The sequence below is a fragment of the Oncorhynchus mykiss genome, chromosome 19, assembly GCF_057628025.1.
Source record: "Oncorhynchus mykiss isolate SJ-2025 chromosome 19, ASM5762802v1, whole genome shotgun sequence".
Lineage (NCBI taxonomy): Eukaryota > Metazoa > Chordata > Actinopteri > Salmoniformes > Salmonidae > Oncorhynchus > Oncorhynchus mykiss.
The window spans coordinates 72,567,242-72,593,840 of NC_143040.1; the positions used below are offsets into that span (position 1 = coordinate 72,567,242).

At 54.8% G+C, this 26,599-nt stretch overlaps 1 protein-coding gene across 2 annotated transcripts in view; it reads left to right on the plus strand.

The window, feature by feature from the left end:
* The window catches only part of LOC110514319 (RNA-binding protein 25), a 62,117-nt gene that overhangs the window by 1,741 nt on the left and 33,777 nt on the right, over positions 1-26,599 (plus strand). The window contains exons 5-7 of one of the 2 annotated variants that reach the window (XM_090211687.1): positions 5,669-5,726; positions 7,798-7,958; positions 8,408-8,608. In XM_090211687.1, coding sequence (XP_090067813.1) covers positions 5,669-5,726; positions 7,798-7,958; positions 8,408-8,608 — 420 coding nt within the window. Of the gene's footprint in view, positions 1-5,668; positions 5,742-7,797; positions 7,959-8,407; positions 8,609-26,599 lie in introns of both variants that reach the window. The other variant, XM_090211686.1, reaches the window with a different exon arrangement.

Below are 26,599 nucleotides of genomic sequence, written 5' to 3' on the forward strand. Positions count from 1 at the left end.
CGTCATATGGATTCTGGAGAGGTCGTTTTTGAGATCACACAGAGGGGGGGTGTGGAGATCACACAGAGGGGGGGTGTGGAGATCACACAGAGGGGGGGGTGTGGAGATCACACAGAGGGGGGTGTGGAGATCACACAGAGGGGTGTGTGGAGATCACACAGAGGGGGGGGTGTGGAGATCACACAGAGGGGGGTGTGGAGATCACACAGAGGGGGGTGTGGAGATCACACAGAGGGGGGGTGTGGAGATCACACAGAGGGGGGTATGGAGATCACACAGAGGGGGGTATGGAGATCACACAGAGGGGGGTATGGAGATCACATAGCCTAATACAGAAGCATGTCTGTTCTACAAAATATATTCCTGAATAAATATATTCCCTTTATTAAATATACTCCCGAATAAATATAATCCCTTTATTAAATATATTCCCTTTATTAAATATAATCCCGAATAAATATATTCCCTTTATTAAATATAATCCTGAATAAATATATTCCCTTTATTAAATATATTCCTGAAATAAATATATTCCCTTTATTAAATATAATCCCAAATAAATATATTCCCTTTATTAAATATAATCCTGAATAAATATATTCCCTTTATTAAATATATTCCGAAATAAATATATTCCCTTTATTAAATATATTCCTGAAATAAATATAATCCCTTTATTAAATATATTCCCTTTATTAAATATAATCCCGAATAAATATATTCCCTTTATTAAATATAATCCTGAATAAATATATTCCCTTTATTAAATATATTCCTGAAATAAATATATTCCCTTTATTAAATATAATCCCAAATAAATATATTCCCTTTATTAAATATAATCCTGAATAAATATATTCCCTTTATTAAATATATTCCTGAAATAAATATATTCCCTTTATTAAATATAATCCCAAATAAATATATTCCCTTTATTAAATATATTCCCAAATAAATATATTCCCTAATGTGTTCTCAAATATGACATTTTCTCTGTTACGCTGTGTGCACGGCACTGACATGCATGATTGTTGCTGACACTCCGGTGTTCAGATGAAAGGAATCAAACCGTCTGTAATGCTTACCACGCGGCGCTCCACTCAGACAGTGGTGTGTAGCCTAATGTAGCCTGCTGGCAAAGTCATTCAAAGCCTCTACTTTATCACTCAGGTCTCAGGATGTACCTTTCCAGTCGACTATATTTTTGCATATAATGTTGTTATTAAGAACAAACTCGGACAACCCTATAGAATAGTTGGCCTGTTTACTTAGTCGACTTGTTCAATGCCAGATAAATATTCCTATCGAGGAGCATTGAAGTTGCAAGAGCCAACCCTGTTCCTGGAGAGAGACTCTCCTGTAGGTTTACATCTATCTAGGCAAGGGCTCTCCAACTCTGTTCCTGGAGAGATACCTACTGTAGGTTTACATCTATCTAGTCCAGGGCTCTCCAACCCTGTTCCTGGAGAGATACCCTCCTGTAGGTTTACATCTATCTAGGCAAGGGCTCTCCAACCCTGTTCCTGGAGAGATACCTACTGTAGGTTTACATCTATCTAGTCCAGGGCTCTCCAACCCTGTTCCTGGAGAGATACCTACTGTAGGTTAACATCTATCTAGTCCAGGGCTCTCCAACCCTGTTTCTGGAGAGATACCTACTGTAGGTTTACATCTATCTAGTCCAGGGCTATCCAACCCTGTTCCTGGAGAGATACCTACTGTAGGTTTACATCTATCTAGTCCAGGGCTCTCCAACCCTGTTCCTGGAGAGATACCTACTGTAGGTTTACATCTATCTAGGCAAGGGCTCTCCAACCCTGTTCCTGGAGTGATACCTACTGTAGGTTTACATCTATCTAGTCCAGAGCTCTCCAACCCTGTTCCTGGAGAGATACCTACTGTAGGTTTACATCTATCTAGTCAAGGGCTCTCCAACCCTGTTCCTGGAGAGATACCTACTGTAGGTTTACATCTATCTAGTCCAGAGCTCTCCAACCCTGTTCCTGGAGAGATACCTACTGTAGGTTTACATCTATCTAGTCCAGGGCTCTCCAACCCTGTTCCTGGAGAGATACCTACTGTAGGTTTACATCTATCTAGTCCAGGGCTCTCCAACCCTGTTTCTGGAGAGATACCTACTGTAGGTTGACATCTATCTAGTCCAGGGCTCTCCAACCCTGTTCCTGGAGAGATACCTACTGTAGGTTTACATCTATCTAGTCCAGGGCTCTCCAACCCTGTTCCTGGAGAGATACCTACTGTAGGTTTACATCTATCTAGTCCAGGACTCTCCAACCCTGTTTCTGGAGAGATACCTACTGTAGGTTTACATCTATCTAGTCCAGGGCTCTCCAACCCTGTTCCTGGAGAGATACCTACTGTAGGTTGACATCTATCTAGTCCAGGGCTCTCCAACCCTGTTTCTGGATAGATACCTACTGTAGGTTGACATCTATCTAGTCCAGGGCTCTCCAACCCTGTTCCTGGAGAGATACCTACTGTAGGTTGACATCTATCTAGTCCAGGGCTCTCCAACCCAGTTCCTGGAGAGATACCCTCCTGTAGGTTTACATCTATCTAGTCCAGGGCTCTCCAACCCTGTTTCTGGATAGATACCTACTGTAGGTTTACATCTATCTAGTCCAGGGCTCTCCAACCCTGTTCCTGGAGAGATACCTACTGTAGGTTGACATCTATCTAGTCCAGGGCTCTCCAACCCAGTTCCTGGAGAGATACCCTCCTGTAGGTTTACATCTATCTAGTCCAGGGCTCTCCAACCCTGTTTCTGGATAGATACCTACTGTAGGTTGACATCTATCTAGTCCAGGGCTCTCCAACCCTGTTCCTGGAGAGATACCTACTGTAGGTTGACATCTATCTAGTCCAGGGCTCTCCAACCCAGTTCCTGGAGAGATACCCTCCTGTAGGTTGACATCTATCTAGTCCAGGGCTCTCCAACCCTGTTCCTGGAGAGATACCTACTGTAGGTTTACATCTATCTAGTCCAGGGCTCTCCAACCCTGTTCCTGGAGAGATACCTACTGTAGGTTTACATCTATCTAGTCCAGGGCTCTCCAACCCTGTTTCTGGATAGATACCTACTGTAGGTTGACATCTATCTAGTCCAGGGCTCTCCAACCCTGTTCCTGGAGAGATACCTACTGTAGGTTGACATCTATCTAGTCCAGGGCTCTCCAACCCTGTTCCTGGAGAGATACCCTACTGTAGGTTTACATCTATCTAGTCCAGGGCTCTCCAACCCTGTTCCTGGAGAGATACCTACTGTAGGTTTACATCTATCTAGTCCAGGGCTCTCAAACCCTGTTCCTGGAGAGATACCCTCCTGTAGGTTTACATCTATCTAGTCCAGGGCTCTCCAACCCTGTTTCTGGATAGATACCTACTGTAGGTTGACATCTATCTAGTCCAGGGCTCTCCAACCCTGTTCCTGGAGAGATACCTACTGTAGGTTGACATCTATCTAGTCCAGGGCTCTCCAACCCTGTTCCTGGAGAGATACCCTACTGTAGGTTTACATCTATCTAGTCCAGGGCTCTCCAACCCTGTTCCTGGAGAGATACCCTCCTGTAGGTTTACATCTATCTAGTCCAGGGCTCTCAAACCCTGTTCCTGGAGAGATACCCTCCTGTAGGTTTACATCTATCTAGTCCAGGGCTCTCCAACCCTGTTCCTGGAGAGATACCCTCCTGTAGGTTTACATCTATCTAGTCCAGGGCTCTCCAACCCTGTTCCCGGAGAGATACCTACTGTAGGTTTACATCTATCTAGGCAAGGGCTCTCCAACCCTGTTTCTGGATAGATACCTACTGTAGGTTTACATCTATCTAGTCCAGGGCTCTCCAACCCTGTTCCTGGAGAGATACCTACTGTAGGTTTACATCTATCTAGTCCAGGGCTCTCCAACCCTGTTCCTGGAGAGATACCCTCCTGTAGGTTTACATCTATCTAGTCCAGGGCTCTCCAACCCTGTTCCTGGAGAGATACCTACTGTAGGTTTACATCTATCTAGTCCAGGGCTCTCCAACCCTGTTCCTGGAGAGATACCCTACTGTAGGTTTACATCTATCTAGTCCAGGGCTCTCCAACCCTGTTCCTGGAGAGATACCTACTGTAGGTTGACATCTATCTAGTCCAGGGCTCTCCAACCCTGTTCCTGGAGAGATACCTACTGTAGGTTGACATCTATCTAGTCCAGGGCTCTCCAACCCTGTTCCTGGAGAGATACCTACTGTAGGTTTACATCTCTCTAGTCCAGAGCTCTCCAACCCTGTTCCTGGAGAGATACCTACTGTAGGTTTACATCTATCTAGTCCAGGGCTCTCCAACCCTGTTCCTGGAGAGATACCTACTGTAGGTTGACATCTATCTAGTCCAGGGCTCTCCAACCCTGTTCCTGGAGAGATACCTACTGTAGGTTTACATCTATCTAGTCCAGGGCTCTCCAACCCTGTTCCTGGAGAGATACCTACTGTAGGTTTACATCTATCTAGTCCAGGGCTCTCCAACCCTGTTCCTGGAGAGATACGTACTGTAGGTTTACATCTATCTAGTCCAGGGCTCTCCAACCCTGTTCCTGGAGAGATACCTGGAGAGCTGCCTACTGTAGGTTGACATCTCTCTAGTCCAGGGCTCTCAAACCCTGTTCCTGGAGAGAAACCCTCCTGAAGGTTTTCGGGCCAACCCCAGTTGTTACAAACCTGATTAATCTTGTCAACCAGCTAATTATTAGAATCAGGTGCACTAGATTAGGGTTGGAGCAAAAACCTACAGAACGGTAGCTCTCCAGGTACAAGATTGGAGAACCCTGGGCTATATTATTTTAATTTAATTTAACCTTTATTTAATTAGGCAAGTTGGTTAAGAGCAAATTCTTATTTACAATGACACAGAATCCCCACTGACCAAACCCGGACGACGCTTTGCCAATTGTGCGCAGCCCTATGGGACTCCCGATCACGGCCGGTTGTGATACAGCCTGGATTCGAACCAGGATGTCTGTGGCGGCGCCTCTAGCACTGAGATGCAGCGCCTTTAGACCCCTGCGCCACTCGGGAGCCCCATATCCATGGTCCAATATTTAAAAATAATTTTTACCAATATGTTATTGGGCTCATTTCTAGAGGTGAAAATTATAGTTTCGATGATGTCAGCATAATAAATGAAATAAATTCATTATAGAGAATCCCCCAGAGTTCTTCAGCAACGGGACTGGAATTGGTCAAACTCGCAAAATGTACAAAATGATCCTCTTTCCCTAAAAACATGATGGTCATGACTTTCTGACATGAAAGGGCAGGTTAACTTTGGCCCCCGACAATCCATCTGAGATCAATATGAGTTTCAGTCATATTACTGTAAACCCCACACATAATGTATCTTCAAGAAAATGACCCATTTCTAGTTTGTGTTGGTTCTGGTTCTTCTTGCGTTTTATTTTTCCTTCGGGCACTTTTCTTCTGCCTGTTCTTTGGGTTCTAGTCCGTGTTAAAATTTAAAACACTTTGTGACAACCGTTTTACATAAAAAGGGCATATATTAAGTAGAGGTCGACCTCTAATATTAAGTAATGTGATTGAATGATGATGGATCACTCTTGACATTGGTGTTTAGTCTCAGACGAGGTCCCCTCCTTTCCTCCATCCTGTAGAAATGTGGCCTGGTCCTGAGCTGGAAGAGGGTCCAAGGGGCTTCTGGGAAACTGCAAGGTAAAAACAAAACAGGTACAATACTTCTACTATACTTTCCCCCCTTTCCTTGTTGTGTTGTTACCTCCAAGCCCGTGTTGTTACCGTGTTGTTACCGTGTTACCGTGTTGTTACCTCCAAGCCCGTGTTGTTACCGTGTTGTTACCGTGTTGTTACCTCCAAGCCCGTGTTGTTACCGCCAAGCCCGTGTTATCGTGTTGTTACCTCCAAGCCCGTGTTGTTACCGCCAAGCCCGTGTTGTTACCATGTTGTTACCGCCAAGCCCGTGTTGTTACCGTGTTGTTACCGTGTTGTTACCTCCAAGCCCGTGTTGTTACCTCCAAGCCTGTGTTGTTACCGCCAAGCCCGTGTTGTTACCGTGTTGTTACCTCCAAGCCCGTGTTGTTACCGCCAAGCCAGTGTTGTTACCGTGTTGTTACCGCCAAGCCCGTGTTGTTACCGTGTTGTTACCGCCAAGCCCGTGTTGTTACCGTGTTGTTACCGCAAAGCCCGCGTTGTTACCGTGTTGTTACCTCCAAGCCCGCGTTGTTGCCGTGTTGTTACCTCCAAGCCCGTGTTGTTACCGTGTTGTTACCGCCAAGCCCGTGTTGTTACCGTGTTGTTACCGCCAAGCCCGTGTTACCGTGTTGTTACCTCCAAGCCTGTGTTGTTACCGTGCTGTTACCGCCAAGCCCGTGTTGTTACCTCCAAGCCTGTGTTGTTACCGTGTTGTTACCTCCAAGCCTGTGTTGTTACCGTCAAGCCCGTGTTGTTACCTCCAAGCCCGTGTTGTTACCGTGTTGTTACCGCCAAGCCCGTGTTGTTACCTCCAAGCCCGTGTTGTTACCGTGTTGTTACCGTGTTGTTACCTCCAAGCCCGTGTTGTTACCGTGTTGTTACCTCCAAGCCCGTGTTACCGTGTTGTTACCGCCAAGCCCGTGTTGTTACCGCCAAGCCCGTGTTGTTACCGTGTTGTTACCGCCAAGCCCGTGTTGTTACCGTGTTGTTACCGTGTTGTTACCACCACGTCTCTAGAATGTCATGGTTGACCAGCCTCATGATGACTGTTTACATAGTGAGGTGATGAGGCCAGCTTCATGTTATGTTAAGGAGTTGGCTCTGGTTCTGTACAACAGATTTGGTTTTTAGAAACAAATGCCCTTTTCTTTTTGATCGCTGATGTCCGGTACTCTTGTCTTTTCCCCACCTGAGTGTACACTAGTAACCACTCTCTGTTTGTAACGTTAGTGACATCTTCCATGTCTCTCTCTCTCTCTCTCTCTCTCTCTCTCTCTCTCTCTCTCCCCCCGTCTCCATCTTCCCCTCCCCCCTCTCTCTTTCACTCTCTCTCTCTCTTTCTCCCTCGCTCCCTTCCTCTCTCTCTCTCTCGCTCCCTTCCTCTCTCTTTCGCTATCTCTCTTTCTCCCTCGCTCCCTTCTTCTCTCTTTCGCTCTCTCTCTTTCTCCCTCGCTCCCTTCCTCTCTCTTTCGCTCTCTCTCTTTCTCCCTCGCTCCCTTCCTCTCTTTCGCTCTCTCTCTTTCTCCCTCGCTCCCTTCCTCTCTCTTTCGCTCTCTCTCTTTCTCCCTCGCTCCCTTCCTCTCTCTTTCGCTCTCTCTCTTTCTCCCTCGCTCCCTTCCTCTCTCTTTCGCTCTCTCTCTTTCTCCCTCGCTCCCTTCCTCTCTTTTTCGCTCTCTCTCTTTCTCCCTCGCTCCCTTCCTCTCTCTTTCGCTCTCTCTCTTTCTCCCTCGCTCCCTTCCTCTCTCTTTCGCTCTCTCTCTTTCTCCCTCGCTCCCCTCCTCTCTCTTTCGCTCTCTCTCTTTCTCCCTCGCTCCCCTCCTCTCTCTTTCGCTCTCTCTCTTTCTCCCTCGCTCCCCTCCTCTCTCTTTCGCTCTCTCTCTTTCTCCCTCGCTCCCTTCCTCTCTCTTTCGCTCTCTCTTTCTCCCTCGCTCCCTTCCTCTCTCTTTCGCTCTCTTTCTCCCTCGCTCCCTTCCTCTCTCTTTCGCTCTCTCTCTTTCTCCCTCGCTCCCTTACTCTCTCTTTCACTCTCTCTCTTTCTCCCTCGCTCCCTTCCTCTCTGTCTGTGTCTCTGTAGCGTTTGGTTTCTGTGAGTACAAGGAGCCAGAGTCCACCCTGCGTTCCCTGCGTCTGTTACACGAGCTGTTGCTGGGAGACAAGAAGCTGCTGGTCAAGGTGGATGCTAAGACCAAGGCCCAGCTTGAAGAATGGAAGGCTAGGAAGAGGAACTCCAACGGGGTGAACACACACACACACACACACACACACACACACACACACACACACACACACACACACACACACACAGAACATGGGGTGATCAGTAGACCTATATCCTGTCTATCATCAGAGGTTTAATTTAACCTTTTATTTAACGAGGCAAGTCAGTTAAGAACACATTCTTATTTACAATGACGGCCTACCACCGGCCAAACCCGGGAAGACGCTGGGCCAATTGTGTGCCGCCCTATGCGACTCCCAATCACGGCCGGTTGTGATACAGCCTGGATTTGAACCAGGGTGTCTGTAGGGACGTCTCTAGCACTGAGATGGAGTGCCTTAGACCGCTGCACCACTTGGGATACAACCTATGATTCCATTTACAGCCAAGGTAAATATCATATCCATTAGAAATGGGAATTCATAATGAGAACCATCCGTCTCCGCTTTCTGTTTCTGTCTCATAGGGAGCCATGTCAGAGGACGGGCTCAAGGAGGAGGAAGAAGAGGAGGAGGAGGAGGATCTTGATGAGGACACAAAGCGCCGTGACCAGATAGTGAAGGGGGCCATTGAGGGGTTGATCCGGGAGTACGGCAGTGAGCTCAACGCCCCTTCTCAGGACGGAGACAACCAGCCCCGCAAGAAGAAGAGAGAGAAGAAAGAGGAGGTAGTAGCGTCCGTTCCACTGGAGAGAGGAGGTGGTAGCGTCCGTTCCTCCGGAGAGAGGAGGTGGTAGCGTCCGTTCCTCCGGAGAGAGGAGGTAGTAGCGTCCGTTCCGTTGGAGAGAGGAGGTAGTAGGGTCCGTTCTACTGGAGAGAGGAGGTAGTAGCGTCCGTTCCACTGGAGAGAGGAGGTAGTAGCGTCCGTTCCTCTGGAGAGAGGAGGTAGTAGCGTCCGTTCCACTGGAGAGAGGAGGTAGTAGCGTCCGTTCCTCTGGAGAGAGGAGGTAGTAGCGTCCGTTCTACTGGACAGAGGAGGTAGTAGCGTCCGTTCCACTGGAGAGAGGAGGTAGTAGCGTCCGTTCCACTGGAGAGAGGAGGTAGTAGCGTCCGTTCCGTTGGAGAGAGGAGGTAGTAGCGTCCGTTCTACTGGAGAGAGGAGGTTGTAGCGTCCGTTCCACTGGAGAGAGGAGGTAGTAGCGTCCGTTCCGTTGGAGAGAGGAGGTAGTAGCGTCCGTTCCACTGGAGAGAGGAGGTAGTAGCGTCCGTTCCGTTGGAGAGAGGTGGTAGTAGCGTCCGTTCCACTGAACAGAGGAGGTAGTAGCGTCCGTTCCACTGGAGAGAGGAGGTAGTAGCGTCCGTTCCACTGGAGAGAGGAGGTAGTAGCGTCCGTTCCGTTGGAGAGAGGAGGTAGTAGCGTCCGTTCCACTGGAGAGAGGAGGTAGTAGCGTCCGTTCCGTTGGAGAGAGGAGGTAGTAGCGTCCGTTCCGTTGGAGACAGGAGGTAGTAGTGTCCGTTCCACTGGAGAGAGGAGGTAGTAGCGTCCGTTCCGTTGGAGAGAGGAGGTAGTAGCGTCCGTTCCGTTGGAGAGAGGAGGTAGTAGCGTCCGTTCCACTGGAGAGAGGAGGTAGTAGCGTCCGTTCCGTTGGAGAGAGGAGGTAGTAGCGTCCGTTCCGCCGGACAGAGGAGGTAGTAGCGTCCGTTCCACTGGAGAGAGGAGGTAGTAGCGTCCGTTCCACTGGAGAGAGGAGGTAGTAGCGTCCGTTCCGTTGGAGAGAGGAGGTAGTAGCGTCCGTTCCGTTGGAGAGAGGAGGTAGTAGCGTCCGTTCCGTTGGAGAGAGGAGGTAGTAGCGTCCGTTCCTCTGGAGAGAGGAGGTAGTAGCGTCCGTTCCGTTGGAGAGAGGAGGTAGTAGCGTCCGTTCCGTTGGAGAGAGGAGGTAGTAGCGTCCGTTCCTCTGGAGAGAGGAGGTAGTAGCGTCCGTTCCACTGGAGAGAGGAGGTAGTAGCGTCCGTTCCTCTGGAGAGAGGAGGTAGTAGCGTCCGTTCCACTGGAGAGAGGAGGTAGTAGCGTCCGTTCCACTGGAGAGAGGAGGTAGTAGCGTCCGTTCCGCCGGAGAGAGGAGGTAGTAGCGTCCGTTCCGCCGGACAGAGGAGGTAGTAGCGTCCGTTCCGCCGGACAGAGGAGGTAGTAGCGTCCGTTCCGCTGGAGAGAGGAGGTAGTAGCGTCCGTTCCGCCGGACAGAGGAGGTAGTAGCGTCCGTTCCGCCGGACAGAGGAGGTAGTAGCGTCCGTTCCACTGGAGAGAGGAGGTAGTAGCGTCCGTTCTACTGGAGAGAGGAGGTAGTAGCGTCCGTTCCACTGGAGAGAGGAGGTAGTAGCGTCCGTTCCGTTGGAGAGAGGAGGTAGTAGCGTCCGTTCCGTTGGAGAGAGGAGGTAGTAGCGTCCGTTCCACTGGAGAGAGGAGGTAGTAGCGTCCGTTCCGTTGGTCCGTTCCACTGGAGAGAGGAGGTAGTAGCGTCCGTTCCGTTGGAGAGAGGAGGTAGTAGCGTCCGTTCCGTTGGAGAGAGGAGGTAGTAGCGTCCGTTCCGCCGGAGAGAGGAGGTAGTAGCGTCCGTTCCACTGGAGAGAGGAGGTAGTAGCGTCCGTTCCACTGGAGAGAGGAGGTAGTAGCGTCCGTTCCACTGGAGAGAGGAGGTAGTAGCGTCCGTTCCTCTGGAGAGAGGAGGTAGTAGCGTCCGTTCCACTGGAGAGAGGAGGTAGTAGCGTCCGTTCCACTGGAGAGAGGAGGTAGTAGCGTCCGTTCCACTGGAGAGAGGAGGTAGTAGCGTCCGTTCCACTGGAGAGAGGAGGTAGTAGCGTCCGTTCTACTGGAGAGAGGAGGTAGTACCGTCCGTTCCGTTGGAGAGAGGAGGTAGTAGCGTCCGTTCCACTGGAGAGAGGAGGTAGTAGCGTCCGTTCCGCCGGAGAGAGGAGGTAGTAGCGTCCGTTCCGCCGAACAGAGGAGGTAGTAGCGTCCGTTCCGTTGGAGAGAGGAGGTAGTAGCGTCCGTTCCTCTGGAGAGAGGAGGTAGTAGCGTCCGTTCCACTGGAGAGAGGAGGTAGTAGCGTCCGTTCCTCTGGAGAGAGGAGGTAGTAGCGTCCGTTCCGCTGAACAGAGGAGGTAGTAGCGTCCGTTCCGCTGGAGAGAGGAGGTAGTAGCGTCCGTTCCGTTGGAGAGAGGAGGTAGTAGCGTCCGTTCCGTTGGACAGAGGAGGTAGTAGCGTCCGTTCCACTGGAGAGAGGAGGTAGTAGCGTCCGTTCCACTGGAGAGAGGAGGTAGTAGCGTCCGTTCCGTTGGAGAGAGGAGGTAGTAGCGTCCGTTCCGTTGGAGAGAGGAGGTAGTAGCGTCCGTTCCGCCGGACAGAGGAGGTAGTAGCGTCCGTTCTACTGGACAGAGGAGGTAGTAGCGTCCGTTCCACTGGAGAGAGGAGGTAGTAGCGTCCGTTGCTCTGGAGAGAGGAGGTAGTAGCGTCCGTTCCACTGGAGAGAGGAGGTAGTAGCGTCCGTTCCTCTGGAGAGAGGAGGTAGTAGCGTCCGTTCCACTGGAGAGAGGAGGTAGTAGCGTCCGTTCCTCTGGAGAGAGGAGGTAGTAGCGTCCGTTCCGCTGAACAGAGGAGGTAGTAGCGTCCGTTCCGCTGGAGAGAGGAGGTAGTAGCGTCCGTTCCGTTGGAGAGAGGAGGTAGTAGCGTCCGTTCCGTTGGACAGAGGAGGTAGTAGCGTCCGTTCCACTGGAGAGAGGAGGTAGTAGCGTCCGTTCCACTGGAGAGAGGAGGTAGTAGCGTCCGTTCCGTTGGACAGAGGAGGTAGTAGCGTCCGTTCCACTGGAGAGAGGAGGTAGTAGCGTCCGTTCCACTGGAGAGAGGAGGTAGTAGCGTCCGTTCCGTTGGAGAGAGGAGGTAGTAGCGTCCGTTCCGCCGGACAGAGGAGGTAGTAGCGTCCGTTCTACTGGACAGAGGAGGTAGTAGCGTCCGTTCCACTGGAGAGAGGTGGTAGTAGCGTCCGTTGCTCTGGAGAGAGGAGGTAGTAGCGTCCGTTCCGTTGGAGAGAGGAGGTAGTAGCGTCCGTTCCGTTGGAGAGAGGAGGTAGTAGCGTCCGTTCCGCCGGAGAGAGGAGGTAGTAGCGTCCGTTCCACTGGAGAGAGGAGGTAGTAGCGTCCGTTCCACTGGAGAGAGGAGGTAGTAGCGTCCGTTCCACTGGAGAGAGGAGGTAGTAGCGTCCGTTCCTCTGGAGAGAGGAGGTAGTAGCGTCCGTTCCACTGGAGAGAGGAGGTAGTAGCGTCCGTTCCACTGGAGAGAGGAGGTAGTAGCGTCCGTTCCACTGGAGAGAGGAGGTAGTAGCGTCCGTTCCTCTGGAGAGAGGAGGTAGTAGCGTCCGTTCTACTGGAGAGAGGAGGTAGTAGCGTCCGTTCCGTTGGAGAGAGGAGGTAGTAGCGTCCGTTCCACTGGAGAGAGGAGGTAGTAGCGTCCGTTCCGCCGGAGAGAGGAGGTAGTAGCGTCCGTTCCGCCGAACAGAGGAGGTAGTAGCGTCCGTTCCGTTGGAGAGAGGAGGTAGTAGCGTCCGTTCCTCTGGAGAGAGGAGGTAGTAGCGTCCGTTCCACTGGAGAGAGGAGGTAGTAGCGTCCGTTCCTCTGGAGAGAGGAGGTAGTAGCGTCCGTTCCGCTGAACAGAGGAGGTAGTAGCGTCCGTTCCGCTGGAGAGAGGAGGTAGTAGCGTCCGTTCCGTTGGAGAGAGGAGGTAGTAGCGTCCGTTCCGTTGGACAGAGGAGGTAGTAGCGTCCGTTCCACTGGAGAGAGGAGGTAGTAGCGTCCGTTCCACTGGAGAGAGGAGGTAGTAGCGTCCGTTCCGTTGGAGAGAGGAGGTAGTAGCGTCCGTTCCGTTGGAGAGAGGAGGTAGTAGCGTCCGTTCCGCCGGACAGAGGAGGTAGTAGCGTCCGTTCTACTGGACAGAGGAGGTAGTAGCGTCCGTTCCACTGGAGAGAGGAGGTAGTAGCGTCCGTTGCTCTGGAGAGAGGAGGTAGTAGCGTCCGTTCCACTGGAGAGAGGAGGTAGTAGCGTCCGTTCCTCTGGAGAGAGGAGGTAGTAGCGTCCGTTCCACTGGAGAGAGGAGGTAGTAGCGTCCGTTCCTCTGGAGAGAGGAGGTAGTAGCGTCCGTTCCGCTGAACAGAGGAGGTAGTAGCGTCCGTTCCGCTGGAGAGAGGAGGTAGTAGCGTCCGTTCCGTTGGAGAGAGGAGGTAGTAGCGTCCGTTCCGTTGGACAGAGGAGGTAGTAGCGTCCGTTCCACTGGAGAGAGGAGGTAGTAGCGTCCGTTCCACTGGAGAGAGGAGGTAGTAGCGTCCGTTCCGTTGGACAGAGGAGGTAGTAGCGTCCGTTCCACTGGAGAGAGGAGGTAGTAGCGTCCGTTCCACTGGAGAGAGGAGGTAGTAGCGTCCGTTCCACTGGAGAGAGGAGGTAGTAGCGTCCGTTCCACTGGAGAGAGGAGGTAGTAGCGTCCGTTCCGTTGGAGAGAGGAGGTAGTAGCGTCCGTTCCGCCGGACAGAGGAGGTAGTAGCGTCCGTTCTACTGGACAGAGGAGGTAGTAGCGTCCGTTCCACTGGAGAGAGGAGGTAGTAGCGTCCGTTGCTCTGGAGAGAGGAGGTAGTAGCGTCCGTTCCGTTGGAGAGAGGAGGTAGTAGCGTCCGTTCCGTTGGAGAGAGGAGGTAGTAGCGTCCGTTCCGCCGGAGAGAGGAGGTAGTAGCGTCCGTTCCACTGGAGAGAGGAGGTAGTAGCGTCCGTTCCACTGGAGAGAGGAGGTAGTAGCGTCCGTTCCACTGGAGAGAGGAGGTAGTAGCGTCCGTTCCTCTGGAGAGAGGAGGTAGTAGCGTCCGTTCCACTGGAGAGAGGAGGTAGTAGCGTCCGTTCCACTGGAGAGAGGAGGTAGTAGCGTCCGTTCCACTGGAGAGAGGAGGTAGTAGCGTCCGTTCCTCTGGAGAGAGGAGGTAGTAGCGTCCGTTCTACTGGAGAGAGGAGGTAGTAGCGTCCGTTCCGTTGGAGAGAGGAGGTAGTAGCGTCCGTTCCACTGGAGAGAGGAGGTAGTAGCGTCCGTTCCGCCGGAGAGAGGAGGTAGTAGCGTCCGTTCCGCCGAACAGAGGAGGTAGTAGCGTCCGTTCCGTTGGAGAGAGGAGGTAGTAGCGTCCGTTCCTCTGGAGAGAGGAGGTAGTAGCGTCCGTTCCACTGGAGAGAGGAGGTAGTAGCGTCCGTTCCTCTGGAGAGAGGAGGTAGTAGCGTCCGTTCCGCTGAACAGAGGAGGTAGTAGCGTCCGTTCCGCTGGAGAGAGGAGGTAGTAGCGTCCGTTCCGTTGGAGAGAGGAGGTAGTAGCGTCCGTTCCGTTGGACAGAGGAGGTAGTAGCGTTCGTTCCACTGGAGAGAGGAGGTAGTAGCGTCCGTTCCACTGGAGAGAGGAGGTAGTAGCGTCCGTTCCGTTGGAGAGAGGAGGTAGTAGCGTCCGTTCCGTTGGAGAGAGGAGGTAGTAGCGTCCGTTCCGCCGGACAGAGGAGGTAGTAGCGTCCGTTCTACTGGACAGAGGAGGTAGTAGCGTCCGTTCCACTGGAGAGAGGAGGTAGTAGCGTCCGTTGCTCTGGAGAGAGGAGGTAGTAGCGTCCGTTCCACTGGAGAGAGGAGGTAGTAGCGTCCGTTCCTCTGGAGAGAGGAGGTAGTAGCGTCCGTTCCACTGGAGAGAGGAGGTAGTAGCGTCCGTTCCTCTGGAGAGAGGAGGTAGTAGCGTCCGTTCCGCTGAACAGAGGAGGTAGTAGCGTCCGTTCCGCTGGAGAGAGGAGGTAGTAGCGTCCGTTCCGTTGGAGAGAGGAGGTAGTAGCGTCCGTTCCGTTGGACAGAGGAGGTAGTAGCGTCCGTTCCACTGGAGAGAGGAGGTAGTAGCGTCCGTTCCACTGGAGAGAGGAGGTAGTAGCGTCCGTTCCGTTGGACAGAGGAGGTAGTAGCGTCCGTTCCACTGGAGAGAGGAGGTAGTAGCGTCCGTTCCACTGGAGAGAGGAGGTAGTAGCGTCCGTTCCGTTGGAGAGAGGAGGTAGTAGCGTCCGTTCCGCCGGACAGAGGAGGTAGTAGCGTCCGTTCTACTGGACAGAGGAGGTAGTAGCGTCCGTTCCACTGGAGAGAGGAGGTAGTAGCGTCCGTTGCTCTGGAGAGAGGAGGTAGTAGCGTCCGTTGCTCTGGAGAGAGGAGGTAGTAGCGTCCGTTCCACTGGAGAGAGGAGGTAGTAGCGTCCGTTCCACTGGAGAGAGGAGGTAGTAGCGTCCGTTCCGTTGGAGAGAGGAGGTAGTAGCGTCCGTTCCGTTGGACAGAGGAGGTAGTAGCGTCCGTTCCACTGGAGAGAGGAGGTAGTAGCGTCCGTTCCACTGGAGAGAGGAGGTAGTAGCGTCCGTTCCGTTGGAGAGAGGAGGTAGTAGCGTCCGTTCCGTTGGAGAGAGGAGGTAGTAGCGTCCGTTCCGCCGGACAGAGGAGGTAGTAGCGTCCGTTCTACTGGACAGAGGAGGTAGTAGCGTCCGTTCCACTGGAGAGAGGAGGTAGTAGCGTCCGTTGCTCTGGAGAGAGGAGGTAGTAGCGTCCGTTCCACTGGAGAGAGGAGGTAGTAGCGTCCGTTCCTCTGGAGAGAGGAGGTAGTAGCGTCCGTTCCACTGGAGAGAGGAGGTAGTAGCGTCCGTTCCTCTGGAGAGAGGAGGTAGTAGCGTCCGTTCCGCTGAACAGAGGAGGTAGTAGCGTCCGTTCCGCTGGAGAGAGGAGGTAGTAGCGTCCGTTCCGTTGGAGAGAGGAGGTAGTAGCGTCCGTTCCGTTGGACAGAGGAGGTAGTAGCGTCCGTTCCACTGGAGAGAGGAGGTAGTAGCGTCCGTTCCACTGGAGAGAGGAGGTAGTAGCGTCCGTTCCGTTGGACAGAGGAGGTAGTAGCGTCCGTTCCACTGGAGAGAGGAGGTAGTAGCGTCCGTTCCACTGGAGAGAGGAGGTAGTAGCGTCCGTTCCGTTGGAGAGAGGAGGTAGTAGCGTCCGTTCCGCCGGACAGAGGAGGTAGTAGCGTCCGTTCTACTGGACAGAGGAGGTAGTAGCGTCCGTTCCACTGGAGAGAGGTGGTAGTAGCGTCCGTTGCTCTGGAGAGAGGAGGTAGTAGCGTCCGTTCCGTTGGAGAGAGGAGGTAGTAGCGTCCGTTCCGTTGGAGAGAGGAGGTAGTAGCGTCCGTTCCGCCGGAGAGAGGAGGTAGTAGCGTCCGTTCCACTGGAGAGAGGAGGTAGTAGCGTCCGTTCCACTGGAGAGAGGAGGTAGTAGCGTCCGTTCCACTGGAGAGAGGAGGTAGTAGCGTCCGTTCCTCTGGAGAGAGGAGGTAGTAGCGTCCGTTCCACTGGAGAGAGGAGGTAGTAGCGTCCGTTCCACTGGAGAGAGGAGGTAGTAGCGTCCGTTCCACTGGAGAGAGGAGGTAGTAGCGTCCGTTCCTCTGGAGAGAGGAGGTAGTAGCGTCCGTTCTACTGGAGAGAGGAGGTAGTAGCGTCCGTTCCGTTGGAGAGAGGAGGTAGTAGCGTCCGTTCCACTGGAGAGAGGAGGTAGTAGCGTCCGTTCCGCCGGAGAGAGGAGGTAGTAGCGTCCGTTCCGCCGAACAGAGGAGGTAGTAGCGTCCGTTCCGTTGGAGAGAGGAGGTAGTAGCGTCCGTTCCTCTGGAGAGAGGAGGTAGTAGCGTCCGTTCCACTGGAGAGAGGAGGTAGTAGCGTCCGTTCCTCTGGAGAGAGGAGGTAGTAGCGTCCGTTCCGCTGAACAGAGGAGGTAGTAGCGTCCGTTCCGCTGGAGAGAGGAGGTAGTAGCGTCCGTTCCGTTGGAGAGAGGAGGTAGTAGCGTCCGTTCCGTTGGACAGAGGAGGTAGTAGCGTCCGTTCCACTGGAGAGAGGAGGTAGTAGCGTCCGTTCCACTGGAGAGAGGAGGTAGTAGCGTCCGTTCCGTTGGAGAGAGGAGGTAGTAGCGTCCGTTCCGTTGGAGAGAGGAGGTAGTAGCGTCCGTTCCGCCGGACAGAGGAGGTAGTAGCGTCCGTTCTACTGGACAGAGGAGGTAGTAGCGTCCGTTCCACTGGAGAGAGGAGGTAGTAGCGTCCGTTGCTCTGGAGAGAGGAGGTAGTAGCGTCCGTTCCACTGGAGAGAGGAGGTAGTAGCGTCCGTTCCTCTGGAGAGAGGAGGTAGTAGCGTCCGTTCCACTGGAGAGAGGAGGTAGTAGCGTCCGTTCCTCTGGAGAGAGGAGGTAGTAGCGTCCGTTCCGCTGAACAGAGGAGGTAGTAGCGTCCGTTCCGCTGGAGAGAGGAGGTAGTAGCGTCCGTTCCGTTGGAGAGAGGAGGTAGTAGCGTCCGTTCCGTTGGACAGAGGAGGTAGTAGCGTCCGTTCCACTGGAGAGAGGAGGTAGTAGCGTCCGTTCCACTGGAGAGAGGAGGTAGTAGCGTCCGTTCCGTTGGACAGAGGAGGTAGTAGCGTCCGTTCCACTGGAGAGAGGAGGTAGTAGCGTCCGTTCCACTGGAGAGAGGAGGTAGTAGCGTCCGTTCCACTGGAGAGAGGAGGTAGTAGCGTCCGTTCCACTGGAGAGAGGAGGTAGTAGCGTCCGTTCCGTTGGAGAGAGGAGGTAGTAGCGTCCGTTCCGCCGGACAGAGGAGGTAGTAGCGTCCGTTCTACTGGACAGAGGAGGTAGTAGCGTCCGTTCCACTGGAGAGAGGAGGTAGTAGCGTCCGTTGCTCTGGAGAGAGGAGGTAGTAGCGTCCGTTCCGTTGGAGAGAGGAGGTAGTAGCGTCCGTTCCGTTGGAGAGAGGAGGTAGTAGCGTCCGTTCCGCCGGAGAGAGGAGGTAGTAGCGTCCGTTCCACTGGAGAGAGGAGGTAGTAGCGTCCGTTCCACTGGAGAGAGGAGGTAGTAGCGTCCGTTCCACTGGAGAGAGGAGGTAGTAGCGTCCGTTCCTCTGGAGAGAGGAGGTAGTAGCGTCCGTTCCACTGGAGAGAGGAGGTAGTAGCGTCCGTTCCACTGGAGAGAGGAGGTAGTAGCGTCCGTTCCACTGGAGAGAGGAGGTAGTAGCGTCCGTTCCTCTGGAGAGAGGAGGTAGTAGCGTCCGTTCTACTGGAGAGAGGAGGTAGTAGCGTCCGTTCCGTTGGAGAGAGGAGGTAGTAGCGTCCGTTCCACTGGAGAGAGGAGGTAGTAGCGTCCGTTCCGCCGGAGAGAGGAGGTAGTAGCGTCCGTTCCGCCGAACAGAGGAGGTAGTAGCGTCCGTTCCGTTGGAGAGAGGAGGTAGTAGCGTCCGTTCCTCTGGAGAGAGGAGGTAGTAGCGTCCGTTCCACTGGAGAGAGGAGGTAGTAGCGTCCGTTCCTCTGGAGAGAGGAGGTAGTAGCGTCCGTTCCGCTGAACAGAGGAGGTAGTAGCGTCCGTTCCGCTGGAGAGAGGAGGTAGTAGCGTCCGTTCCGTTGGAGAGAGGAGGTAGTAGCGTCCGTTCCGTTGGACAGAGGAGGTAGTAGCGTTCGTTCCACTGGAGAGAGGAGGTAGTAGCGTCCGTTCCACTGGAGAGAGGAGGTAGTAGCGTCCGTTCCGTTGGAGAGAGGAGGTAGTAGCGTCCGTTCCGTTGGAGAGAGGAGGTAGTAGCGTCCGTTCCGCCGGACAGAGGAGGTAGTAGCGTCCGTTCTACTGGACAGAGGAGGTAGTAGCGTCCGTTCCACTGGAGAGAGGAGGTAGTAGCGTCCGTTGCTCTGGAGAGAGGAGGTAGTAGCGTCCGTTCCACTGGAGAGAGGAGGTAGTAGCGTCCGTTCCTCTGGAGAGAGGAGGTAGTAGCGTCCGTTCCACTGGAGAGAGGAGGTAGTAGCGTCCGTTCCTCTGGAGAGAGGAGGTAGTAGCGTCCGTTCCGCTGAACAGAGGAGGTAGTAGCGTCCGTTCCGCTGGAGAGAGGAGGTAGTAGCGTCCGTTCCGTTGGAGAGAGGAGGTAGTAGCGTCCGTTCCGTTGGACAGAGGAGGTAGTAGCGTCCGTTCCACTGGAGAGAGGAGGTAGTAGCGTCCGTTCCACTGGAGAGAGGAGGTAGTAGCGTCCGTTCCGTTGGACAGAGGAGGTAGTAGCGTCCGTTCCACTGGAGAGAGGAGGTAGTAGCGTCCGTTCCACTGGAGAGAGGAGGTAGTAGCGTCCGTTCCGTTGGAGAGAGGAGGTAGTAGCGTCCGTTCCGCCGGACAGAGGAGGTAGTAGCGTCCGTTCTACTGGACAGAGGAGGTAGTAGCGTCCGTTCCACTGGAGAGAGGAGGTAGTAGCGTCCGTTGCTCTGGAGAGAGGAGGTAGTAGCGTCCGTTCCACTGGAGAGAGGAGGTAGTAGCGTCCGTTCCGCCGGACAGAGGAGGTAGTAGCGTCCGTTCTACTGGAGAGAGGAGGTAGTAGCGTCCGTTCCACTGGAGAGAGGAGGTAGTAGCGTCCGTTGCTCTGGAGAGAGGAGGTAGTAGCGTCCGTTCCACTGGAGAGAGGAGGTAGTAGCGTCCGTTCCGTTGGAGAGAGGAGGTAGTAGCGTCCGTTCCGTTGGAGAGAGGAGGTAGTAGCGTCCGTTCCGCCGGAGAGAGGAGGTAGTAGCGTCCGTTCCACTGGAGAGAGGAGGTAGTAGCGTCCGTTCCACTGGAGAGAGGAGGTAGTAGCGTCCGTTCCTCTGGAGAGAGGAGGTAGTAGCGTCCGTTCCACTGGAGAGAGGAGGTAGTAGCGTCCGTTCCACTGGAGAGAGGAGGTAGTAGCGTCCGTTCCACTGGAGAGAGGAGGTAGTAGCGTCCGTTCCTCTGGAGAGAGGAGGTAGTAGCGTCCGTTCTACTGGAGAGAGGAGGTAGTAGCGTCCGTTCCGTTGGAGAGAGGAGGTAGTAGCGTCCGTTCCACTGGAGAGAGGAGGTAGTAGCGTCCGTTCCGCCGGAGAGAGGAGGTAGTAGCGTCCGTTCCGCTGAACAGAGGAGGTAGTAGCGTCCGTTCCGTTGGAGAGAGGAGGTAGTAGCGTCCGTTCCTCTGGAGAGAGGAGGTAGTAGCGTCCGTTCCACTGGAGAGAGGAGGTAGTAGCGTCCGTTCCTCTGGAGAGAGGAGGTAGTAGCGTCCGTTCCGCTGAACAGAGGAGGTAGTAGCGTCCGTTCCGCTGGAGAGAGGAGGTAGTAGCGTCCGTTCCGTTGGAGAAAGGAGGTAGTAGCGTCCGTTCCGTTGGACAGAGGAGGTAGTAGCGTCCGTTCCACTGGAGAGAGGAGGTAGTAGCGTCCGTTCCACTGGAGAGAGGAGGTAGTAGCGTCCGTTCCGTTGGAGAGAGGAGGTAGTAGCGTCCGTTCCGCCGGACAGAGGAGGTAGTAGCGTCCGTTCTACTGGACAGAGGAGGTAGTAGCGTCCGTTCCACTGGAGAGAGGAGGTAGTAGCGTCCGTTGCTCTGGAGAGAGGAGGTAGTAGCGTCCGTTCCACTGGAGAGAGGAGGTAGTAGCGTCCGTTCCGCCGGACAGAGGAGGTAGTAGCGTCCGTTCTACTGGAGAGAGGAGGTAGTAGCGTCCGTTCCACTGGAGAGAGGAGGTAGTAGCGTCCGTTGCTCTGGAGAGAGGAGGTAGTAGCGTCCGTTCCACTGGAGAGAGGAGGTAGTAGCGTCCGTTCTACTGGAGAGAGGAGGTAGTAGCGTCCGTTCCACTGGAGAGAGGAGGTAGTAGCGTCCGTTCCGCTGAACAGAGGAGGTAGTAGCGTCCGTTCTACTGGAGAGAGGAGGTAGTAGCGTCCGTTCCACTGGAGAGAGGAGGTAGTAGCGTCCGTTCTACTGGAGAGAGGAGGTAGTAGCGTCCGTTCCTCCGGAGAGAGGAGGTAGTAGCGTCCGTTCCACTGGAGAGAGGAGGTAGTAGCGTCCGTTCCGCTGGAGAGAGGAGGTAGTAGCGTCCGTTCCACTGGAGAGAGGAGGTAGTAGCGTCCGTTCCTCTGAACAGAGGAGGTAGTAGCGTCCGTTCCTCTGGACAGAGGAGGTAGTAGCGTCCGTTCCTCTGGACAGAGGAGGTAGTAGCGTCCGTTCCTCTGGACAGAGGAGGTAGTAGCGTCCGTTCCTCTGGACAGAGGAGGTAGTAGCGTCCGTTCCTCTGGACAGAGGAGGTAGTAGCGTCCGTTCCTCTGGACAGAGGAGGTAGTAGCGTCCGTTCCTCTGGAGAGAGGAGGTAGTAGCGTCCGTTCCACTGGAGAGAGGAGGTAGTAGCGTCCGTTCCTCTGGAGAGAGGAGGTAGTAGCGTCCGTTCCTCTGGAGAGAGGAGGTAGTAGCGTCCGTTCCTCTGGAGAGAGGAGGTAGTAGCGTCCGTTCCTCTGGAGAGAGGAGGTAGTAGCGTCCGTTCCTCTGGAGAGAGGAGGTAGTAGCGTCCGTTCCTCCGGAGAGAGGAGGTAGTAGCGTCCGTTCCTCCGGAGAGAGGAGGTAGTAGCGTCCGTTCCACTGGAGAGAGGAGGTAGTAGCGTCCGTTCCACTGGAGAGAGGAGGTAGTAGCGTCCGTTCCACTGGAGAGAGGAGGTAGTAGCGTCCGTTCCACTGGAGAGAGGACGTAGTAGCGTCCGTTCCTCTGGAGAGAGGAGGTAGTAGCGTCCGTTCTACTGGAGAGAGGAGGTAGTAGCGTCCGTTCCGTTGGAGAGAGGAGGTAGTAGCGTCCGTTCCGCCGGAGAGAGGAGGTAGTAGCGTCCGTTCCGCTGAACAGAGGAGGTAGTAGCGTCCGTTCCGTTGGAGAGAGGAGGTAGTAGCGTCCGTTCCTCTGGAGAGAGGAGGTAGTAGCGTCCGTTCCGCCGGAGAGAGGAGGTAGTAGCGTCCGTTCCGCTGAACAGAGGAGGTAGTAGCTTCCGTTCCGTTGGAGAGAGGAGGTAGTAGCGTCCGTTCCTCTGGAGAGAGGAGGTAGTAGCGTCCGTTCCACTGGAGAGAGGAGGTAGTAGCGTCCGTTCCTCTGGAGAGAGGAGGTAGTAGCGTCCGTTCCGCTGAACAGAGGAGGTAGTAGCGTCCGTTCCGCTGGAGAGAGGAGTTAGTAGCGTCCGTTCCGTTGGACAGAGGAGGTAGTAGCGTCCGTTCCACTGGAGAGAGGAGGTAGTAGCGTCCGTTCCACTGGAGAGAGGAGGTAGTAGCGTCCGTTCCGTTGGAGAGAGGAGGTAGTAGCGTCCGTTCCGCCGGACAGAGGAGGTAGTAGCATCCGTTCTACTGGACAGAGGAGGTAGTAGCGTCCGTTCCACTGGAGAGAGGAGGTAGTAGCGTCCGTTGCTCTGGAGAGAGGAGGTAGTAGCGTCCGTTCCACTGGAGAGAGGAGGTAGTAGCGTCCGTTCCGCCGGACAGAGGAGGTAGTAGCGTCCGTTCTACTGGAGAGAGAGGAGGTAGTAGCGTCCGTTCCACTGGAGAGAGGAGGTAGTAGCGTCCGTTGCTCTGGAGAGAGGAGGTAGTAGCGTCCGTTCCACTGGAGAGAGGAGGTAGTAGCGTCCGTTCCGTTGGAGAGAGGAGGTAGTAGCGTCCGTTCCGCCGGAGAGAGGAGGTAGTAGCGTCCGTTCCACTGGAGAGAGGAGGTAGTAGCGTCCGTTCCACTGGAGAGAGGAGGTAGTAGCGTCCGTTCCTCTGGAGAGAGGAGGTAGTAGCGTCCGTTCCACTGGAGAGAGGAGGTAGTAGCGTCCGTTCCACTGGAGAGAGGAGGTAGTAGCGTCCGTTCCACTGGAGAGAGGAGGTAGTAGCGTCCGTTCCTCTGGAGAGAGGAGGTAGTAGCGTCCGTTCTACTGGAGAGAGGAGGTAGTAGCGTCCGTTCCGTTGGAGAGAGGAGGTAGTAGCGTCCGTTCCACTGGAGAGAGGAGGTAGTAGCGTCCGTTCCGCCGGAGAGAGGAGGTAGTAGCGTCCGTTCCGCTGAACAGAGGAGGTAGTAGCGTCCGTTCCGTTGGAGAGAGGAGGTAGTAGCGTCCGTTCCTCTGGAGAGAGGAGGTAGTAGCGTCCGTTCCACTGGAGAGAGGAGGTAGTAGCGTCCGTTCCTCTGGAGAGAGGAGGTAGTAGCGTCCGTTCCGCTGAACAGAGGAGGTAGTAGCGTCCGTTCCGCTGGAGAGAGGAGGTAGTAGCGTCCGTTCCGCTGGAGAGAGGAGGTAGTAGCGTCCGTTCCGTTGGAGAGAGGAGGTAGTAGCGTCCGTTCCGTTGGACAGAGGAGGTAGTAGCGTCCGTTCCACTGGAGAGAGGAGGTAGTAGCGTCCGTTCCACTGGAGAGAGGAGGTAGTAGCGTCCGTTCCGTTGGAGAGAGGAGGTAGTAGCGTCCGTTCCGCCGGACAGAGGAGGTAGTAGCGTCCGTTCTACTGGACAGAGGAGGTGGTAGCGTCCGTTCCACTGGAGAGAGGAGGTAGTAGCGTCCGTTGCTCTGGAGAGAGGAGGTAGTAGCGTCCGTTCCACTGGAGAGAGGAGGTAGTAGCGTCCGTTCCGCCGGACAGAGGAGGTAGTAGCGTCCGTTCTACTGGATAGAGGAGGTAGTAGCGTCCGTTCCACTGGAGAGAGGAGGTAGTAGCGTCCGTTCCTCTGGAGAGAGGAGGTAGTAGCGTCCGTTCCACTGGAGAGAGGAGGTAGTAGCGTCCGTTCCACTGGAGAGAGGAGGTAGTAGCGTCCGTTCTACTGGAGAGAGGAGGTAGTAGCGTCCGTTCTACTGGACAGAGGAGGTAGTAGCGTCCGTTCCACTGAACAGAGGAGGTAGTAGCGTCCGTTCTACTGGAGAGAGGAGGTAGTAGCGTCCGTTCCGCCGGAGAGAGGAGGTAGTAGCGTCCGTTCCGCCGGAGAGAGGAGGTAGTAGCGTCCGTTCCTCCGGAGAGAGGAGGTAGTAGCGTCCGTTCCTCCGGAGAGAGGAGGTAGTAGCGTCCGTTCCTCCGGAGAGAGGAGGTAGTAGCGTCCGTTCCACTGGAGAGAGGAGGTAGTAGCGTCCGTTCCTCTGGACAGAGGAGGTAGTAGCGTCCGTTCCTCTGGACAGAGGAGGTAGTAGCGTCCGTTCCTCTGGAGAGAGGAGGTAGTAGCGTCCGTTCCTCTGGAGAGAGGAGGTAGTAGCGTCCGTTCCTCTGGAGAGAGGAGGTAGTAGCGTCCGTTCCACTGGAGAGAGGAGGTAGTAGCGTCCGTTCCTCTGGAGAGAGGAGGTAGTAGCGTCCGTTCCTCTGGAGAGAGGAGGTAGTAGCGTCCGTTCCTCTGGAGAGAGGAGGTAGTAGCGTCCGTTCCACTGGAGAGAGGAGGTAGTAGCGTCCGTTCCACTGGAGAGAGGAGGTAGTAGCGTCCGTTCTACTGGAGAGAGGAGGTAGTAGCGTCCGTTCCACTTGAGAGAGGAGGTAGTAGCGTCCGTTCCGTTGGAGAGAGGAGGTAGTAGCGTCCGTTCTACTGGACAGAGGAGGTAGTAGCGTCCGTTCCGTTGGAGAGAGGAGGTAGTAGCGTCCGTTCCGCTGGAGAGAGGAGGTAGTAGCGTCCGTTCTACTGGAGAGAGGAGGTAGTAGCGTCCGTTCCTCCGGAGAGAGGAGGTAGTAGCGTCCGTTCCACTGGAGAGAGGAGGTAGTAGCGTCCGTTCCACTGGAGAGAGGAGGTAGTAGCGTCCCTTCCTCCGGAGAGAGGAGGTAGTAGCGTCCGTTCCTCCGGAGAGAGGAGGTAGTAGCGTCCGTTCCACTGGAGAGAGGAGGTAGTAGCGTCCGTTCCACTGGAGAGAGGAGGTAGTAGCGTCCGTTCCTCCGGAGAGAGGAGGTAGTAGCGTCCGTTCCACTGGAGAGAGGAGGTAGTAGCGTCCGTTCCACTGGAGAGAGGAGGTAGTAGCGTCCGTTCCACTGGAGAGAGGAGGTAGTAGCGTCCGTTCCTCCGGAGAGAGGAGGTAGTAGCGTCCGTTCCTCCGGAGAGAGGAGGTAGTAGCGTCCGTTCCGCTGGAGAGAGGAGGTAGTAGCGTCCGTTCCTCTGGAGAGAGGAGGTAGTAGCGTCCGTTCCGCTGGAGAGAGGAGGTAGTAGCGTCCGTTCCGCCGGAGAGAGGAGGTAGTAGCGTCCGTTCCGCTGAACAGAGGAGGTAGTAGCGTCCGTTCCGTTGGAGAGAGGAGGTAGTAGCGTCCGTTCCTCTGGAGAGAGGAGGTAGTAGCGTCCGTTCCGCCGGAGAGAGGAGGTAGTAGCGTCCGTTCCGCTGAACAGAGGAGGTAGTAGCGTCCGTTCCGTTGGAGAGAGGAGGTAGTAGCGTCCGTTCCTCTGGAGAGAGGAGGTAGTAGCGTCCGTTCCGCCGGAGAGAGGAGGTAGTAGCGTCCGTTCCGCTGAACAGAGGAGGTAGTAGCGTCCGTTCCGTTGGAGAGAGGAGGTAGTAGCGTCCGTTCCTCTGGAGAGAGGAGGTAGTAGCGTCCGTTCCACTGGAGAGAGGAGGTAGTAGCGTCCGTTCCTCTGGAGAGAGGAGGTAGTAGCGTCCGTTCCGCTGAACAGAGGAGGTAGTAGCGTCCGTTCCGCTGGAGAGAGGAGGTAGTAGCGTCCGTTCCGTTGGACAGAGGAGGTAGTAGCGTCCGTTCCACTGGAGAGAGGAGGTAGTAGCGTCCGTTCCACTGGAGAGAGGAGGTAGTAGCGTCCGTTCCGTTGGAGAGAGGAGGTAGTAGCGTCCGTTCCGCCGGACAGAGGAGGTAGTAGCATCCGTTCTACTGGACAGAGGAGGTAGTAGCGTCCGTTCCACTGGAGAGAGGAGGTAGTAGCGTCCGTTGCTCTGGAGAGAGGAGGTAGTAGCGTCCGTTCCACTGGAGAGAGGAGGTAGTAGCGTCCGTTCCGCCGGACAGAGGAGGTAGTAGCGTCCGTTCTACTGGAGAGAGAGGAGGTAGTAGCGTCCGTTCCACTGGAGAGAGGAGGTAGTAGCGTCCGTTGCTCTGGAGAGAGGAGGTAGTAGCGTCCGTTCCACTGGAGAGAGGAGGTAGTAGCGTCCGTTCCGTTGGAGAGAGGAGGTAGTAGCGTCCGTTCCGCCGGAGAGAGGAGGTAGTAGCGTCCGTTCCACTGGAGAGAGGAGGTAGTAGCGTCCGTTCCACTGGAGAGAGGAGGTAGTAGCGTCCGTTCCTCTGGAGAGAGGAGGTAGTAGCGTCCGTTCCACTGGAGAGAGGAGGTAGTAGCGTCCGTTCCACTGGAGAGAGGAGGTAGTAGCGTCCGTTCCACTGGAGAGAGGAGGTAGTAGCGTCCGTTCCTCTGGAGAGAGGAGGTAGTAGCGTCCGTTCTACTGGAGAGAGGAGGTAGTAGCGTCCGTTCCGTTGGAGAGAGGAGGTAGTAGCGTCCGTTCCACTGGAGAGAGGAGGTAGTAGCGTCCGTTCCGCCGGAGAGAGGAGGTAGTAGCGTCCGTTCCGCTGAACAGAGGAGGTAGTAGCGTCCGTTCCGTTGGAGAGAGGAGGTAGTAGCGTCCGTTCCTCTGGAGAGAGGAGGTAGTAGCGTCCGTTCCACTGGAGAGAGGAGGTAGTAGCGTCCGTTCCTCTGGAGAGAGGAGGTAGTAGCGTCCGTTCCGCTGAACAGAGGAGGTAGTAGCGTCCGTTCCGCTGGAGAGAGGAGGTAGTAGCGTCCGTTCCGTTGGAGAGAGGAGGTAGTAGCGTCCGTTCCGTTGGACAGAGGAGGTAGTAGCGTCCGTTCCACTGGAGAGAGGAGGTAGTAGCGTCCGTTCCACTGGAGAGAGGAGGTAGTAGCGTCCGTTCCGTTGGAGAGAGGAGGTAGTAGCGTCCGTTCCGCCGGACA